The following is a 16,852-nucleotide window of genomic DNA, read 5'->3' as shown; positions in this document are numbered from 1 at the left end:
TTTTGATAAATAAATTGCAAGTAGGAACATCAACCTTCTAGAATCATGAGAATTAAATGAGTTAATAGAAGTAAAGCACTGAGCACACAGAGAAGTAGTGACAACTGTAAGTACTGCAGGTTTAGGTTTAGTACTGTGCGTGTCTCTACGAGTGCCTTCTCGTTACCCTGTTCTACCACAACCATCACACATCCAAATCTTATACTCCAACAGGACCTTTCTTCATCCTATCCAGGGAAAGGTGAAACTTAGGATTCATGAGCTGTAGAGAAGAAGAAATTAAAAACAAAATCAAACATTGTAAAAACTGTTAAAGAAAAAATTGTGGGAAGGTACAGGATAAGATCTGTGATTGGGGGGCCTCATCTCTCATTCTCCTCAGCTGTGTTTATGGTAATAACTCATTTTGTTTATTCATCCATTCAGTTTGCATTGATTAAGCTATGTGCCAGGCTCCTGTCCTTGTTCGTTGACCTACCTCTTTCCCAAGTCAGCAGAGACTAAAAGTTTGTTTTATGAGTTAAAGTATTGAATATTTTGCTGCTGGTTGTTATATAATTTTGATTTTCTCATTTCTAAACACCAAAGCAGCTTTTCTTTGTTTACCTCCAGACTATTACATGACATATAGTTTGTATTTTGGATATTTTATTTACAGTCTCCTAATTAGATTAATTTTGTCTTTCAACTCCCTATTTAGAATATCTTCCAAGACTGTTTTTCAGTTACTTGCAATTTTGAACTTGGAAAGAACATTTATTCAAGTTTCTGTGATTTTTCTCCACAGGTAAAATCTTATTCCTATGTACATTTGGGTTGAAATGTGCTGAAACATAACGGGAAGCCAAAAGTTCCCAAAATTGGGAGAAATTTTCATTTGAAAACAGTGATGATCCATGTGACCTTCCCATCAGTCATTAACTCTATGCTATTTATAAAATAATATGCAGAAGGCAGTAGGAGGGAGGATACATAGATTCTGGCCCCAAATTCCTCAGTGGTGAGATGTGAAAGGAGTTAACAAATCTGGAACTCAGTTTCTACACCTTGAAGTTTAGGGAAGAAAAATATCCTCTTTCTCATGAGAAGATTATAAAAAATAAAATTAGAGATATGACAGAACCTTGGTAATTATAAAGTGCTTTACAAGAAACATCAGCAATTACCATATCCTGCTTGAACTAGGCCAGGCCATTAAAGCCGGTCTAGATTGGACCCTTGAGAGAATGATGATTTGGAATACATTTTGTTTACTATGGAATCAGCAAACAAACAATGCATAGAATAAACACATAGTCAAGGATACTAGCAAGTAAGCCTGGCTCTCAAGTCCCTCCATTTATCCTCACAGGACGGTGTCCTGAGCTTTAAAGTCAGATTCAACAGCTTCCGTAGCATGGGAATCTACCAGGACAGAGGACCCCAGAATCATAAGATTTCTGCCTTTTATGCCTTTTTCCATGGAGGGATGGGCATGGAGAGGCCATGCACATTAACACTCAATGGTCCAACAACTTTCCATGGATGGAAATTTTTGCTCTGCCACTAATGCCTCCATTCACAAAGCATTTCTTTCCGTTTGTTACTGGGTTTTCTCGAAGTTTCAGTCATCTGGCCAGCTTCATCTGATCACTGTGAGCCCTGGGGCTCTTTGGAAAAAAAGAAAGACCCCCACTTTGACCTCGGTCTCATAGAGGTTACTAGTGTAATCAATGCAGAAGACAAGGCATGCAAGCAACCACCAAGGAAACATTAGACATGATAGAGTCAAGAAGGTGCACATCCAAGCCTGACTCTGGCATAAATTGGGTTATCAGACTTGTTGTTTTCCCTTAGATTCCTCTAACTCTTCAGTCATGCCCCCTTCTGAGAGGCCTCTTCTTGCACCAGTTTTCCACTCTGCCCTACTTTAAGTATACCACAGTGCCTTAGGTACCACGTACGTACTCACTTAGGTACCATGTACATAGTCACATACGTACATATTCACATCCTGCATGGCAGGCACCTACCTATCCTATTTCTCCATGGATGTTATCGATTTAGTCTTTCTCATTTCATAGGCATCTCAGTCTTCAAGATCGGTTTTCCATAGTACAGAACCCCCTCAGTCTTTATGAAATGCAACACAATGGAATTTAACAGAAAGACGGCTGACTTCGCAATCACATAGAACTGAGGATGTATCCTGAGTTTGTCACGTACCCACTGGGAGATGCTGGGAAAATAATTTAATCTATTTAAGCTATTGTTTTCTCACTAGTAAAACAGGCACTGTGAAAATAGCTGAGTGAGCTGAGTGGCTGGTGTGAGCACTACATGCAATTTTTAGATGACATGCATATAGAAGGTTGTCAAGAAATTTGCATGTTCTTATATGCCCCACACTGCAACGGCAATAATTCCAGAAACAGAACAGTGGAGGATATTTCCCATCTTAGAAACTTTATTTGGCTAAGGGCTGCCTGCACTTTCAGCTATTCCTTGACTTGTCAACTTCAATTCTCTGTAAACTGTCATCCACACTCTAAAAAATTGAGATGGAGGATAAAATATTCATATGCCATATTTTCTAGACATTGTTCTTTGGAAGCAATCTAATTGATATTTATTTCTTAAAAACTGTATCTCAAATATGTTAACCCTTTGCCTCTGGTTAAAAAGTGTTACTTTTTTCTTAATTGTGATATAGTTTTTTATGTAGCAGTTTCAAGTTATGTTAGATTCTTTAATTTACATTATTAGATCTTGTTACATATGTTTCTGAGTGTATGTACATAGGAATATATTATGGTAATGAAAAAAATTTAGAGTGACATTACTTTTTATTTTAAAACATTTACATTTTATATTCCTATATTGGTTTCCTTGTAGCTCTTTTGCCTGCATTGACCATGACTTACAGGTGCAAATACTTTATTTGTAGAAATCTGACATTTTTCTTGTGCCTCGAATGTATATTTGTGTTCTTTAAGACAGTACAAATGAGAAGCACCTTAGATGCATATTCAGGTTCTCTTCTGGACCACTGGAAGTTAAAATTATATAGCATTTACCAGCAATATCTTTCAACTTCTGCCTCTAAAGAATAATGTTTCTCCTTCTGGGAAATAGTATTCTTAAGGAACCCACGGGATCTGGCAGTCAAATGGCTCTCCAAAAGCAAGTCAGGATGACTTGCTTTTTTCCCAGGTTTATTACTGTGCCTTACACTCTTCTAGGTTATAGCTAATTAAATGATTGACCACTACATAAGGGATTCATTTAAAATATTTTAAACAGTTAATTATAAAACATAGCTCAGGTTTTGAATATAATTTAGCCCTGAAACCATCTGTAACTTCATTATGTGATAATACGAAGATTTGATAAGAGCTAAATGAGACACAGGAGGGTGGTGCACTGGAAAATACTCAGAAATGGGATGAAAATGGCACATGTGGAATGAAGACACGATGTATGTACGTAAAATAACCCTAGTAAAAATATAAGAAGAATAAAATGTTTAGAGAAACCATGGACAAGGGAAAACAACCACAACAAAAGCATACTAGATAACTCTAGCAGTATTATAGCTGCTACTTTCAGATAAATTTATTGATAGCAACATGAAAAAAAAATTATCAATCTTTAAGTCACTGTTAAAAAAAAAACAACTTTTTTTTCTGTTTATACTAGTGCCACCAAACTATGATGAAATTTCATTCCAATTCTGTTAAATATCAATTATCTTTGACAAAAGTTCAACTTTTTGTGACTTTCAGCAACTAAACCTCAGAAATCTCACAAGAATCTAACAATGTTTCCAACTCCAGTGCTTACTGGAACTTTTGTAATATGGATGGATACTGCAGAAATTGGCACTGAGTTATAGTTAGTGATAGAAATATTCTACAATATGGAAAGACTGTCTTATGTTTTTTGAACCATGAATTCCCTGAAGACCTGAACAATCTGCGATAATCGACAGAGAAAATACTCGGACAGGCAGGATCCAAAATAACTATTTTCCAGATGGTAATATATATCCTTGTAACTCTCAGGATGACAAGACAACCCAATTCTAGTTATGCTTTATTTCTTATATTTAAAAAGCTGTATTATAACTGAATTGTGTTTCTTTAAAGGTCACTTTGAAATGCCTTTATTTTTAATTTTGTGGGTTAAGCTACATGCTTCAGTATCCTAAGATGCATCTTCTAAGTGAAGCTAATATAAATATTTGCCCTTTGCAATGAGAATGGGAAGTGACGAGCTGACCCTAAGGCCAAGTATTATTGGTATCACTAATATGAATGTTTAGGAGCCGCTTAATGTTATTAATATTACATGAATGTTTTGACAAACAGCAGAGGCCAAGAAGAATTTGTGTGGTTTGTGAACCCCCCATATTAATCTTGGCTGACCAATGTGAATTTTTAAAGTAACAGGAGAGGCTATGTAGCAAATTTGTCCTGTTTTCAACAGCAGCCATAACTTCTTTGCTGCCTGGGTCAGGAAATGCTGGTGTTTTTAATCTGAGATTACCCCCAAAATGTACTATTACTAAGCTGTTATTATAAGTGTCTTAAATGAAAAGCTCTACAGGGCACAGGTGATCTTCATGAAGAAAACCCAGCAATATAATTAATTCTATCCAGCCTGTTTTTGTTCTTGCTTTATCTTTGAATGAATATTTGCCTTGTGATATGGTTAGGCTTTTTATCCCCACCCAAATCTCATCTTGAATTATAACCCTTATAATCTCCACATGTCAAGGGAGAGACCAGGTGGAGGTAATTGGATCATGAGGGCAGTTTCCCCCATACTGTTCTCACAGTAGCGAGTGAGTTCTCACGAGATCTGATGGTTTTGTAAGTGTCTGGTGGTTCCTCCTGCATTTATACTCTCCTCTGCTGCCATGTGAGAAGGTCCAGGCTTGCTTCCCCTTCACCTTCCGCCATGACTGTAAGTTTCTTGAGTTCTCCCCAGCCATGTGGAACTGTGAGTCAATTGAACGTCCTTTCTTTATAAATTACCGAGTATTGGGTATTTCTTTGTAGCAGTGTGAGAATGGACTAATACACCTTTCATCCGCTAACCTCCTACTGCTTTTCTCCTTTAATCCTAAAATCTATGACCAAGAAGAAAAAAGTATCATTTCTCCTGTATAAGATAGGTCCGTATTATTATGGAATTGTTCCAAATGAAATTCCAAGCATACCTTTAAAAACTGTCGATATAAAATTGCCTTAGGCTAAGGTCACACACAACCAATGAATTTTCCGAGGAGTTGCAGAGAAAGAAAGGGGAAACAGTCCATCATTTTTGTAAAAACTTGGTGTTACTGAACAGTGTTCTGCATAATCTTTGTGTATGCTGATTGCTTTGCATAAACAAAAGTCTCCCTAATTTAGCCAATATAAATAATTTGCATGATGTGTTTGTTTTGTTTCCTATTTTCCCTGAAAAACATCCAGGAAAAATATTACAATAGATCTTATAAACAGTAGAAAAATTACAAATGTATTATAGAAGACAATTTTTTAAAAGGGATTTCTTGGCATTTCTTACCAATGAGGTTTTACAGTAAATTAACAGAAGTGTGCAGAGTTCATTGTTTTATTTGCTCTTGCAGTGACAAGATTTGCTAACCATTCTAAACTGGCTCCCAAGAAAACTTTCCAAATACAGTTTTACTCTATCTTTCTTTTGTGGAAATTTAGCTCTTTTAAAAATCTTTCTTATATTTTTAAGTGGACAATAGAAAATGGAAATATAAGCCCCCTTGAAGCTTAATGAAATAAATCTGAACAGAAAAGATTTCAGTTCTGACATTTTTACCTGCCATTGCCTTTCTCAGATGGACACATCCACATAGACATAAAAAAAAAAAGTCTACAGCAAATTCAAAGGATTTTTTCCAGTGGTGTTAAGATTAGACACAAGTTGAAACTTTTAAAGCATATGTGAAAAATAGTTGATGATAAGTACTTGGGGGAATCAGAAGTTAAATAATGTATTTTGCAAGCAGGTTATTGAATTTAATGAGAGACGAACTACCTTTAATGGGAGGTAGGAGGCTGAAGCATCTCCAGTGTGGAAGTCTGATACTTAACCTGCTCTGCTCCTCCCATATTGTCTACCTCGCTGGTTTTTGAATATGTCCAAGCAAAATACTGCTTTGGATTTTTGGCATTTGCTGCTCCATATCTGGAACAGTCTTATTCTATATGGCTCACTCCATCACTCTGCCTAGATGTCAGTTTAAATGTCACTTTATTATTATAACGTAATTTCCTACCCTCTTATTTAAATAGCACCCCCAGCATCAACCTATAACCCTATTCTTTGCTTTTTTTTTCTTCATAACATCTGTCACCACCTATGTATGTTTTGTTCACTGTTGTATTCCCAATGTTTAGAACAGTGTCTGGAACTCTACAGGGGCTTGATTTATATGTGCTAAATAGAAAAATAATTTGAACAATTATATCTATTATGCAGTGAAATAGTCTCAGTGTGTGTATCTCAAATACTACAGTGATACTTACTGAGTATGTTGTTAGAATAAATGGAATAGGGTGGTTTTGAAGGATGTTTGACCTAGGTTTAAAACATTTTTCTAAATTTTTTGAAAATGTTCTCCAAAAGATAATATTTCTCTCCTCATGATATAGTTCATTCTCATTGTGTAATCAAAAAATCTGCTTTAGATAATTCTGATAAAATTTTCTTCTAAATATTCTACTTAAGGCTGGGCGTGGTAGCTCACGCCTGTAATCCCAGCACTTTGGGAGGCCAAGGCGGGTGGGTCACGAGGTCAGGAGATAGAGACCACGGTGAAATCCCGTCTCTACTAAAAATACAAAAAATTAGCCAGGTGTGGTGGCGGGCACCTGTAGTCCCAGCTACTAGGGAGGCTGAGGCAGGAGAATGTCATGAACCCGGGAGGCAGAGCTTGCAGTCAGCCAAGATGGCACTTCTGCACTCCAGCCTAGGTGACAGAGCGAGACTCTGTCTCAAAAAAAATAAAAAAATAAAAAATAAATAAAAATAATAAAAAAAATTCTACTTAAGTCCTTTTGACATGTCTCAATGTCTTCATAAAGATTTCCACTTCATTTTGGAGTATAACTGTTGTGTGGGAGCCCTCCTGTGCTTTGCATCAATGAACATCTTAAAGCAACTATGTGACACGGGAGCTCTCTGCCTGATACAGGTTCTGACAGACTAACTTTGTATTGGTTTTCTAACCTTCCTGACATATTTGGTTGTAGGTAACATCAGTTGCCATTTGTTGGGACCTCCTCATTAGGTATGGTCTCCTTGGAGTCATCCATATAGCAGAACAAAGACAAAGAGGGACTAGTTTAGGGTGTAAATCCTAGAGGCTTTATTGACCTCTTTTTGTGTATTTACATAAAGGAAATACGGTTTATGTCCTGAAGTGCAACTTATGGTAAAAAGCTTTTACAAAATTTTAGAGGAACTAAATCTTTCCTCACAAAATCACCATTTATAAACCTTCTGTATTAATTGGTTCAGGCTGTTATAACAACTTACCGCAGGCTAGATGACTTAAAGAATAAACATTTATCTATCACAGTTCTGGAGGCTGGCAAGAGTCAAGGAAGCTGCCAGGTCAATTGTTCAGTGAGGGTCTGCTGAGTGTTGACATAAAGAAGATCCATAAACTCTATTACATCATGGAGAATACTAAAACATCTTAATCTAAGCACACCCTAATCACAAACAAAGATAATCAAGGATGTTATGTTAGTTACAAGTTTTTGGTTTCAAGGAGCAGAGATCCACCTTTATTGCTCAATCAATGGAGATTTTGTGCTAAGGATACATATAAAATCAGGATAAAGAAATTTTACTGAAATAAGAAAATAAGGAATACTTGAGTTTTATGATAGCACTAATGCAGAACTGGAGGGTGATTCAACATCAAAGTCATCACAAATTCATTTGACTCCATGTTCTTACTTAAGTCCTCTCTGTTCCTCTTCCCATTGCTCTTGAACCTTACCTTCCTGGGTTAAACCACACATAGTCATCATATATTACTGGATTTGATTTGCTAAAATTTGAGTAGCATATCTATTTTTGCATATTTATTCATGAAAAATATTGGTATGTAATGTTCTTTTATGTTAATATTTTTGTCTGGTTTTGATATCTGTATAATTCTGCTAATACATCACGACCAGGTAGTAATTATCTTGGATGTAATGTTGTTTTAACATTCAAAAATGTATCAGATGAATTCACCATATTACAAACTGAAAAGAACAAACCAAATCAACACTTTAATTGATGAGAAAAAGCATTTGAAAAAATCCAACATTCATTCCTGACAATATGTCAGCAAAGTAGGAATGGCAGGTAACTTTCTCAACCTGATAAAGTTCAGATATAAAAGATACACAACTAATACCATGTTTAATAGTGAAAGAATGCTTTCCCCCAAGATTAGGAAAAATACAAAGGTGTCTGGTCTCATCAATTTTGTTTAACATTAAAATAGAGGCTCTAGCCAGTGCAATAAGATAAAGAAAAAGAAATTAAAACTAAAGGCACTCATGTCACAAAGAGATAAGTAAAACTTTATTCAAACATTTTATAAAACATTTAATGTAATATATAAAATGATTTTAGAACCTGTGAGTTTGACAAACTTACAGATGATTAGTATAAAAATCAGTTATATTTCTATATACTAGCAACCAACAATCAAAAATTAAAAAGTGTACCATATATAGTCACAGAAAAATATGAAGTTATTAAGGAAAAATCTGATAAAACGCCAAAAAAATCTGTGCACTGAAAACTACCTAAAATTGTGGAGAGATATTACTAAAGGTCTAAGTATACTGAGACTCATACTATACCCATGGGTCTTTAGTCTTAGTTTTTGTTTTGTTTCATTTTGTTTGGCAGAAAATGAAAAAAAATATTTCTAAAATTCACAGGGAAATGCAGTAATCTAGAGAAGCCAAAACATCTTTGAAATAGAAGAACGAAGTGGGAGGACTAACACTATCTGATATGAAGACTTACTATAACGTGATTTTAATCAAGGCAATGTATTTGTACAAATATTAGAAATAGATCAATGGAATAAAATAGAGATTCCAAAAATAGAGCTACACATATATGGACAGTGATATTTTTTAAAAGGTGTAAAAGCAGTTCAAATGAGAAAGAGTCATATTTTCATTAGATGATGTTGGAATAATCAAATAATATGCAAAAGATAAAGCAAAGCAAAACACGTGAAAATGTCATCGTAACATAAAAGTAAATCAATGTCAATTCATTATTTGAACTTAACAAAAAATGGATATTAGACCTACATATAAAATTTAAAACTATACGATTTTTAGAAGAGAACACAGGATTCTCTGGGCTAGGATTTACTAGATACAACAGCAAAAGCGTGGCCTATAATAAAGTCAGAATTCACCAAAATTAAAAATTCTGCTTTTCATGAGATGCTGTTAAGAGAATAAAAAGGCAAAGTACAGTATAGGAAAAAACATTTGCAAAGCATATATATAGCAATGAATATGTCTTCAGAATATATAAAGAACTTGTAAAACTCAACAATAAAGAAAATAAACAACCAATGTAAAAATAGGCAAAAGATTTGAATAGATTCTTCACCAAAGAACATATACTGGTATTAAATAAACATGTTAAAAAGACACTCAACATCATTGGTTATTTGGGAAATACAAATTAAAATCACAATGAGATAGTATTGTACACTAAGTGCTGGCTAGGTTATTGAAGATCTAGAATTTCCATTCACTCCGTTATGAATGTAAAATGGTATAACCACTTTAGAAAATAGCTTGGCAATTTCTTAAACAGGTAAACATAAACTTACCTATTCCATTCCTAGATTTTTAGTTAACTAAAGCATTGTTCCTATGAAAACCTTTACATGAATGTTCATATCATTTCTATTTGTGATATAATAGCTGAAGACTGGAAAGAATCCAAATGTCCATGAGCAGATTAATAGATAAGCTGTTGTATATTCGTGAACTAGAATACTAGTCAACAATAAAAAGAAATTTATGCTACACCATATATGTAACTGTTAGGAAAATAATTATGCTGAGTGAAAGAAGCCATTGAAAATAGGATACGATGTATGATTCTTCTATCTCCACAAAATACTAAGAAATGAAAATTAACAGACATTGGTAAAAAGCAGACCATTGATTGCCTTCTATGGGAGGAAGGTGGACAGGAGTCAGAGAGAGATTACAAAGGCATGAGGAAACTTCTGGAGGTGATAGATTTATTCAATATTTATTTTTTCAACTCTCATTTTAAGTTCAGAGGTACATGTGCAGGATGTGCAGGTTCGTCACATAGGTAAATGTGTGCCATGGTGGTTTGCTGCACAATATCTTGATTGTGATGGCTTAATGGGCATAAAATATGTTTATATACATATATGTATATATATCATAACATCAAATTGTACACATTAAAATGTGCAAAATTTGTGTCGAGCCTGTCTCAATAATTCTGTTTTAAAACAAAGCAAAACAGAAAACTCAACCATAAGCACCATTATCTATGTACCTGGACATTTTGTTCCAGGCCACCTCATAGGTGTCACTGGTTGTAAGAATTGGTTAGCACCAGGTCGAGGGCTCACTGATGAATTTATCAGCTGTGGGTAGAGTATGGTGATGTATCCATCAGTTATAAGCTTAAAAACTTGTATTTAAGTAATTGTCTTAGACTGAAGGGAATTGTTGGTTTAGCATTCTGAGGCTGGACCTACGTAGTACACCATCTAATATAAGAGAAAAATGGAGATGTTACCAAGAATAGGGATAAAATAAGCTAGGCAACTCGGAGACATTCCTTGCCATCTGTTGTCCTTTAGGCTGGTTGATGTGTCTGGTTCAACTGTGACCCTTTCAAACTTCTCCAGCACATCTAGTACTCTTGTAGTTTGAAGTTTCACAATCCACATTCCAAAAAAATTAGATGTTGCTTAGACTTTGGATTTTGGTTTGAAATATGATGCTACACTTTATCCGCCACACTTTAACATCTGGCTAAGGCTACTAATTAATGCTCAAGGAAATTTGTAATTGTTCAGTAGGGGAAAAAGAATGTAAGTTAACCACAAAGCCCCTCACGATTGGAGAGTGAAGGGATGCCCATGTTTCATTGCTATGTAATACTCAGATGTAAGCTCTCTGTGCCTTACACAATTTAGTTGTTCTCTCCTAAAAATGTTACTCAGATTGAATAGTTATGTATTTATGAAATCTAGATGTTTAGTGGGCAGATGTTAAGACAGTTGCAAAAGAGGAGAATAAGAGTTAAAACAACTGTAAAGTAGATCTCTTACATGGTTCCATCAACACATATTTGTTAAGCATTTTCTTTGTGCCAGGCATTATATTGGAACAGCATAAACAGTAGTGAGCAAAAATTAGCCTGTTTCTTTTCTTCATAGAAATTATAGCACAGGAAATGTGTACAATTAGATGTGTAGTTCATTCCAAACTCCCGCTCCTAGATCTTTTTTTCTCTTTCCCATATGATGTGATTTGGCTGTGTCCCCACGCAAATCTCATCTTGAATTCCCACGTGTTGTGGAAGGGGCCCAGTGAGAGGTGATTGAATCATGGGGGCTAGTCTCTCCCATGCTTTTCTGGTGATGGTTAAGTCTCATGAGATCTAATGGTTTTAAAAACGGAATTTCCCTGAACAAGCTCTCTTCTCTTGTCTGCCGCCATGTGAAGTGTACCTTCCACCTTCTGCCATGATTGTGAGACCTCCCCAGCCATGTGGAACTGTAAGTCCAATAAACCTATTTCTTTTGTAAATTGCCCAGTCTCTGATTTGTCTTTATCAGCACCGTGAACATGGGCTACTACGCCGTGAAAATTATTTTCATTCAGTAAGTATGTACTTATATTATTAATGTTATGGAGCATCTAGAAATGAGAAGATTTGGTATAAGATCTTTTTGAAAGTAAGCTTCTCCTTTTCCTCCTTGTCCTTTTCCCTTCTCCTCCACTTTCCTTTATCATTTTCTACTTTTAATTTTGAAGTAATTTCAGGGGTACAAAAATGTTGCAAGATTAGAGCAAAGCATTCTTATATACTATACCCAAACCCAGATTCTCCAAATGTTAACCTTTACCTCTCTTGCTTGCTTTATAATTCTCACTTTTCCTCCCTTCTTCTCCCTCTCCTCTTTCCCCTCCTATTTCTCTCTTCCAACCCCGGCCTCTCCATAGATATGGTTACAAATATAGATATAAGTATAGATGCAAATATAACTGTAGTTATATATTTTTTTCCTGAAACATTTGAGAGTAAGTTACAAACGTGATACTCTTTACATCTAAATATATTAGTGTACATTTTATGTCACTTAACCACATTACAATGAACAAAATCAGGAAACTAACATTAATAACACTATAACTTAATAACCCTAACTTAGAAGCCATGTTCAGATTCAGCCATTTATACCACTAATGTTCTAAACCAATCCAGGATCCCATGTTGCATATAGTTCTCATATCTTTTTATCTTCCTTTACTCTAGAACAGAGACTCAGTTTTTCTTTGACTTTTATTGACAGAGACTTTTTTTTTTTAAGAATATAGACCATTTATTTTGAACAATATTCTTCAGTTTGGGTTTGTCTGATGTTTCCTTATTAGATTTAAGCTATGTACTTTTGGCAGGAGTGATGGGTTTTTCTCAGTGCAGCATGATGTCTTTATCATGAAACAGTAATTTAACTGTCCATTTGGTAAACGTGGTGTCTGCCAATTTTCTTTAATGTAAAGTTACCATTTTTGTCTTTGTAATGAATAACTATCTTGTGAGTTATTTTGAGATTATATAATCATCCTGTTTCTCACTATACTTTTATGCAATAATTCTTTGATGAGTCTTGTCTGAAATAATTATTACTAGCATGGCTTCCAAATAGTGATTTTTCTATTTCTATAATTCGTTCTACCTTTATTAGTGGAATTTTATTGTAAAGAAGTTTTACTTTTTACCCCGCTAAACTTCTTTTCTGAGGTCTCTGCGTTCATCTGTCTGTCCATCCTTCTCTCTACTTAATTTTTTTATTTATCCATTGCCTCATTTCATATAGTACTAAATGTATAGTCTTATTTCATTTCTCTGACTTAATTAGATTTTTATAAAAGACTCCCCTAGTGATGTTCCTGCTAACCACATTATTTATGTAAGTATCATTAAATGTGCCTACTACTGCTTTCTATAGAGCCGATGAGTAATTTATATCAGAAAACACGATAAAAGTCCATTCTTTAAAATCCATTAGAGACTTGTTTATGAGGGAGATTCAAGCTTTCTAAAGACCTTCATCAGATGAGTCTGCATATGTTCAAGAACATATGTTTGGACTGTCTATGCTCCTCTCCTAACCTCCTTGTCAAGATGATCCCCAGTTGGATTGCTGACTGAAACTGTAAAGATTACTTACTATAGATTTGATATTTCTATCAAGTTTGGTTGAGTGTCTGACTCAAGTCTCACTCTCTATATTTATTTCAAATATAAGTTTTCTTATGTCTTCTTATGATCTCTCTAACACCTGTCCGTGGTCTGATCAGATTTGAACTTTCCAGATTTGAGATTTTAGTGACAGATACAAATGTTATGGAATTAAAAATAATGTAATCAGAGATACCATTTATTCAGTGCTTAATATGTATCCCAGGTACTTTACATATAATATTTAAAAATCTCATAAAACCCTATAAGATCAATGTGTATATCTTAATTTTTAAAAAGTCTTTGGCCTGGTGTTCAGAGAAGCTAAATAATTGGACTGAGCTCAAAGCTAACAAGTAGAAGGGCTGGCATTCAAATACAGGTTTATCCTGATGGAAAAGGCCATTTTTCCCTTTGCATTAAACATTGATAATTATCTGTTAACAGTGATAAATATACACAGGAATAATCATGATAGTATATGAAATTATTAAGAATAAAAACTGTAGGGATTCTGAGGCAGAAAAATGAAGTTCTCTTCTTCCTAAAGTGCTGCAGAGTACTCAAATTGCAAGTGTTTATTTATTTGATTTGGCTTTATTTGTTTGGTTCCACTTCTTGCTTTCCTCCTTTGCAGAATCAGTATACTTAAAAATCTACATACATGCTCAAAAAATTATGTCGAAGCCTTAAAATCCATAGATGCCATAATAATGATAATGTTGCTTTATCCCCATGAAGATTTATACCTAGCATCAAGATTTATACCTAGCACCAAGCTTATACATAGCTATAAGTTGAACATATGAAATTAAACTTTTTGTTTCCAACAGCAGGTGGTGGTACAGGGTTATTCTATCAAGTTTTAGGACTTAATTACAGATACTACTGTGTTGTTGAAAGTGATATGGAACATGTACTTTGATTTTGGAAGCCTTTATATTACCTTATTATTTACTTTATAAAATGATAACATCTTTGAAAAAATTACATACTCATAAATCATTTTAGAAGAAATAAAATGATTAGATACATACAAAATACATACCCTTTAAATCATTTAAACAGTTTAGAACTTCATATAATTATGTAAATAATTTTGATACATATTTTTGATAATATGATTTAATCTTGAGAATTAAATATTTATATCAAATATACTCTAAATTTATAATTATTAGAAAAATAATAGTGCTAAATGGAGGGACTAAACAACTCTTTGTTATTTAGTAAAAGAATGGACAAAAAATGTTTATTTTCACTTCTTTAATTAATTTCTAGATGTTACAATGATTATCTTTAATCACTTTCTGCTAAACCTACAATGTACTATGCATTTTCTATTACTCATCTATCCATGTTCCTATTCAACTATCTTCAACATTCAATGTCACTAAGTAATTTATTTTGAATGTTGGCTACATTTTTAGCTCTTAATTGGTTTAAGTCAAACTTAAAGACGGTAGTATCTTCCAGAATCTTTGATCCAGGGTTGGGTTTCATTGGATGATGGGTTTCATTGGATGATAAGGAAAGAGTCTATTTCACTCTTTTAAAAGCCATCGCTCTTACTAGTGAAATACTATTTGGATGTTGTAGTCCTCTAGGCCGTGATGATAATTGTGATGTTAAATTAGTTGAGTCAGTTTTTCAGAGGTCCCAGGTCACACAGTGCAAATGTAATATTTAAAACCTCAAATGATTCACAGACAATACTAGGCAGCAGATGGCATCTCTAAAGATTTTAATGACTGTTTGCAGAGCCTGCTTTATGGCAGATGGAATGAAGGAGTGGAGAGACAGGTGGCTGGGAACTGTTGGAATGAGGTAGAGTCAGGTGGTTGGCAGGAATTAGGGGGTCGTCTGGAAGGAACAGAGGTTAAAAAGAAATAGAGTGAGTTGGCAATATAATTAAAAGTGCTGTATATCAGAGTCTACAACACGGAGATGCAGAGACTGTTTACATTTTATTTTGGGCCCAAACTATATGACTTCAGCATTTTTTATTGTAGCCTCTTGGAATTGGAACTGAAGTTTAATGTCAGCTATTCTAAATGACCAGCCATATCAATGGCAAGGTCAATAAGGAGTAAGAGTAATACTTCCAAATATCTGCTTACAGGGTCACTTTCAAAGAAAGTGCTTAACCAGCTTTCGGTCCTTGAGCACGGGGGAACAAGGTCGTGAAAACAAGGTCTTGGTGAGGTGCAGCCATTTCATCCATCCTCAGTCTGCGCCTTTCGCAGAGCTTCCAGCAGCGCTATGTTGGGCCACAGCGTCCGGAGGTTCACAACCTCTGTGGTCCGTAGGAGCCACTATGAGGAGGGCCCTGGGAAGAATTTGCCATTTTCAGTGGAAAACAAGTGGGCGTTACTAGTTAAGATGTGTTTGTACTTTGGATCTGCATTTGCTGCACCCTTCCTTATAGTAAGACACCAACTGCTTAAACAATAAGGATGTTTCAGTTCGTCCATTTACCAGATATGAAGAGCATTTTAAGAGATACAGCCTCCCCAGCACTTTGGGAGGCCGAGACGGGCGGATCACGAGGTCAGGAGATCGAGACCATCCTGGCTAACACGGTGAAACCCCATCTCTACTAAAAATTACAAAAAAAAAACTAGCCGGGCGAGGTGGCGGGTGCCTGTAGTCCCAGCTACTCGGGAGGCTGAGCCAGGAGAATGGCATGAACCCGGGAGGCGGAGCTTGCAGTGAGCTGAGATCCGGCCACTGCACTCCAGCCTGGGTGACAGAGCAAGACTCCGTCTCAAAAAAAAAAAAAAAAAAAAAAAAAAAAAAGAGATACAGCCTCTGGAAATGGATCAAACTCTAACTCATGGCATGCTAGATATGTTTGTCAATAAACTTATGACATGAATGTTTAATGCCTCTTTTTTTAAATAGGGAATGTAATACTTGGCCATTTGCCTACTTTATTAATTTGGGTAACATTCCAGTATTACTCTGAGATTTAGCTTATTTAATGGTGTTAAACTGAGGTTATATTATTAAATTTTTGATTCCCAGGTCAGGATTTTGTTGGTAATTTATGCAATAAAAGGGAAATACAAATCAAAAAAAAAAAAAAAAAAAAGAAAGTGCTTAACCAAACTGAGCCTTCTACCCTACCCCGAATCCCCTGCAGCTGCCATCATTTCAGAATAGAAAGCCACCCGACATAACAGAAAAAAACTTCAGCTTATCTTAAAATGAAGAACAACAATAGCAGATAGATTCTGAAGCTCTCTTAAACTTTAAAAAAATTGCCTTGTATTTGATGTTCAGTGTGTGATCTAAAGATAGGAATCACACACACACACACACACACACACACACA

General features: G+C 35.1%; 1 protein-coding gene across 1 annotated transcript; it reads left to right on the top strand.

The window, feature by feature from the left end:
• The first annotated feature begins 15,700 nt into the window (after positions 1-15,700).
• Positions 15,701-16,021, top strand: LOC112635225 (cytochrome c oxidase subunit 7C, mitochondrial-like). The gene has a single exon (XM_025403245.1). It carries the CDS (start codon positions 15,778-15,780, stop codon positions 15,967-15,969), a length of 192 nt encoding a protein of 63 aa, XP_025259030.1. The 5' UTR covers positions 15,701-15,777; the 3' UTR covers positions 15,970-16,021.
• Positions 16,022-16,852: the final 831 nt, after the last annotated feature.

This window comes from Theropithecus gelada, chromosome 11 (genome assembly GCF_003255815.1).
Source record: "Theropithecus gelada isolate Dixy chromosome 11, Tgel_1.0, whole genome shotgun sequence".
Taxonomy (NCBI): domain Eukaryota; kingdom Metazoa; phylum Chordata; class Mammalia; order Primates; family Cercopithecidae; genus Theropithecus; species Theropithecus gelada.
The sequence above is the reverse complement of the archived record's forward strand: the minus strand, read 5'-3'. Positions and strand labels throughout refer to the sequence as shown.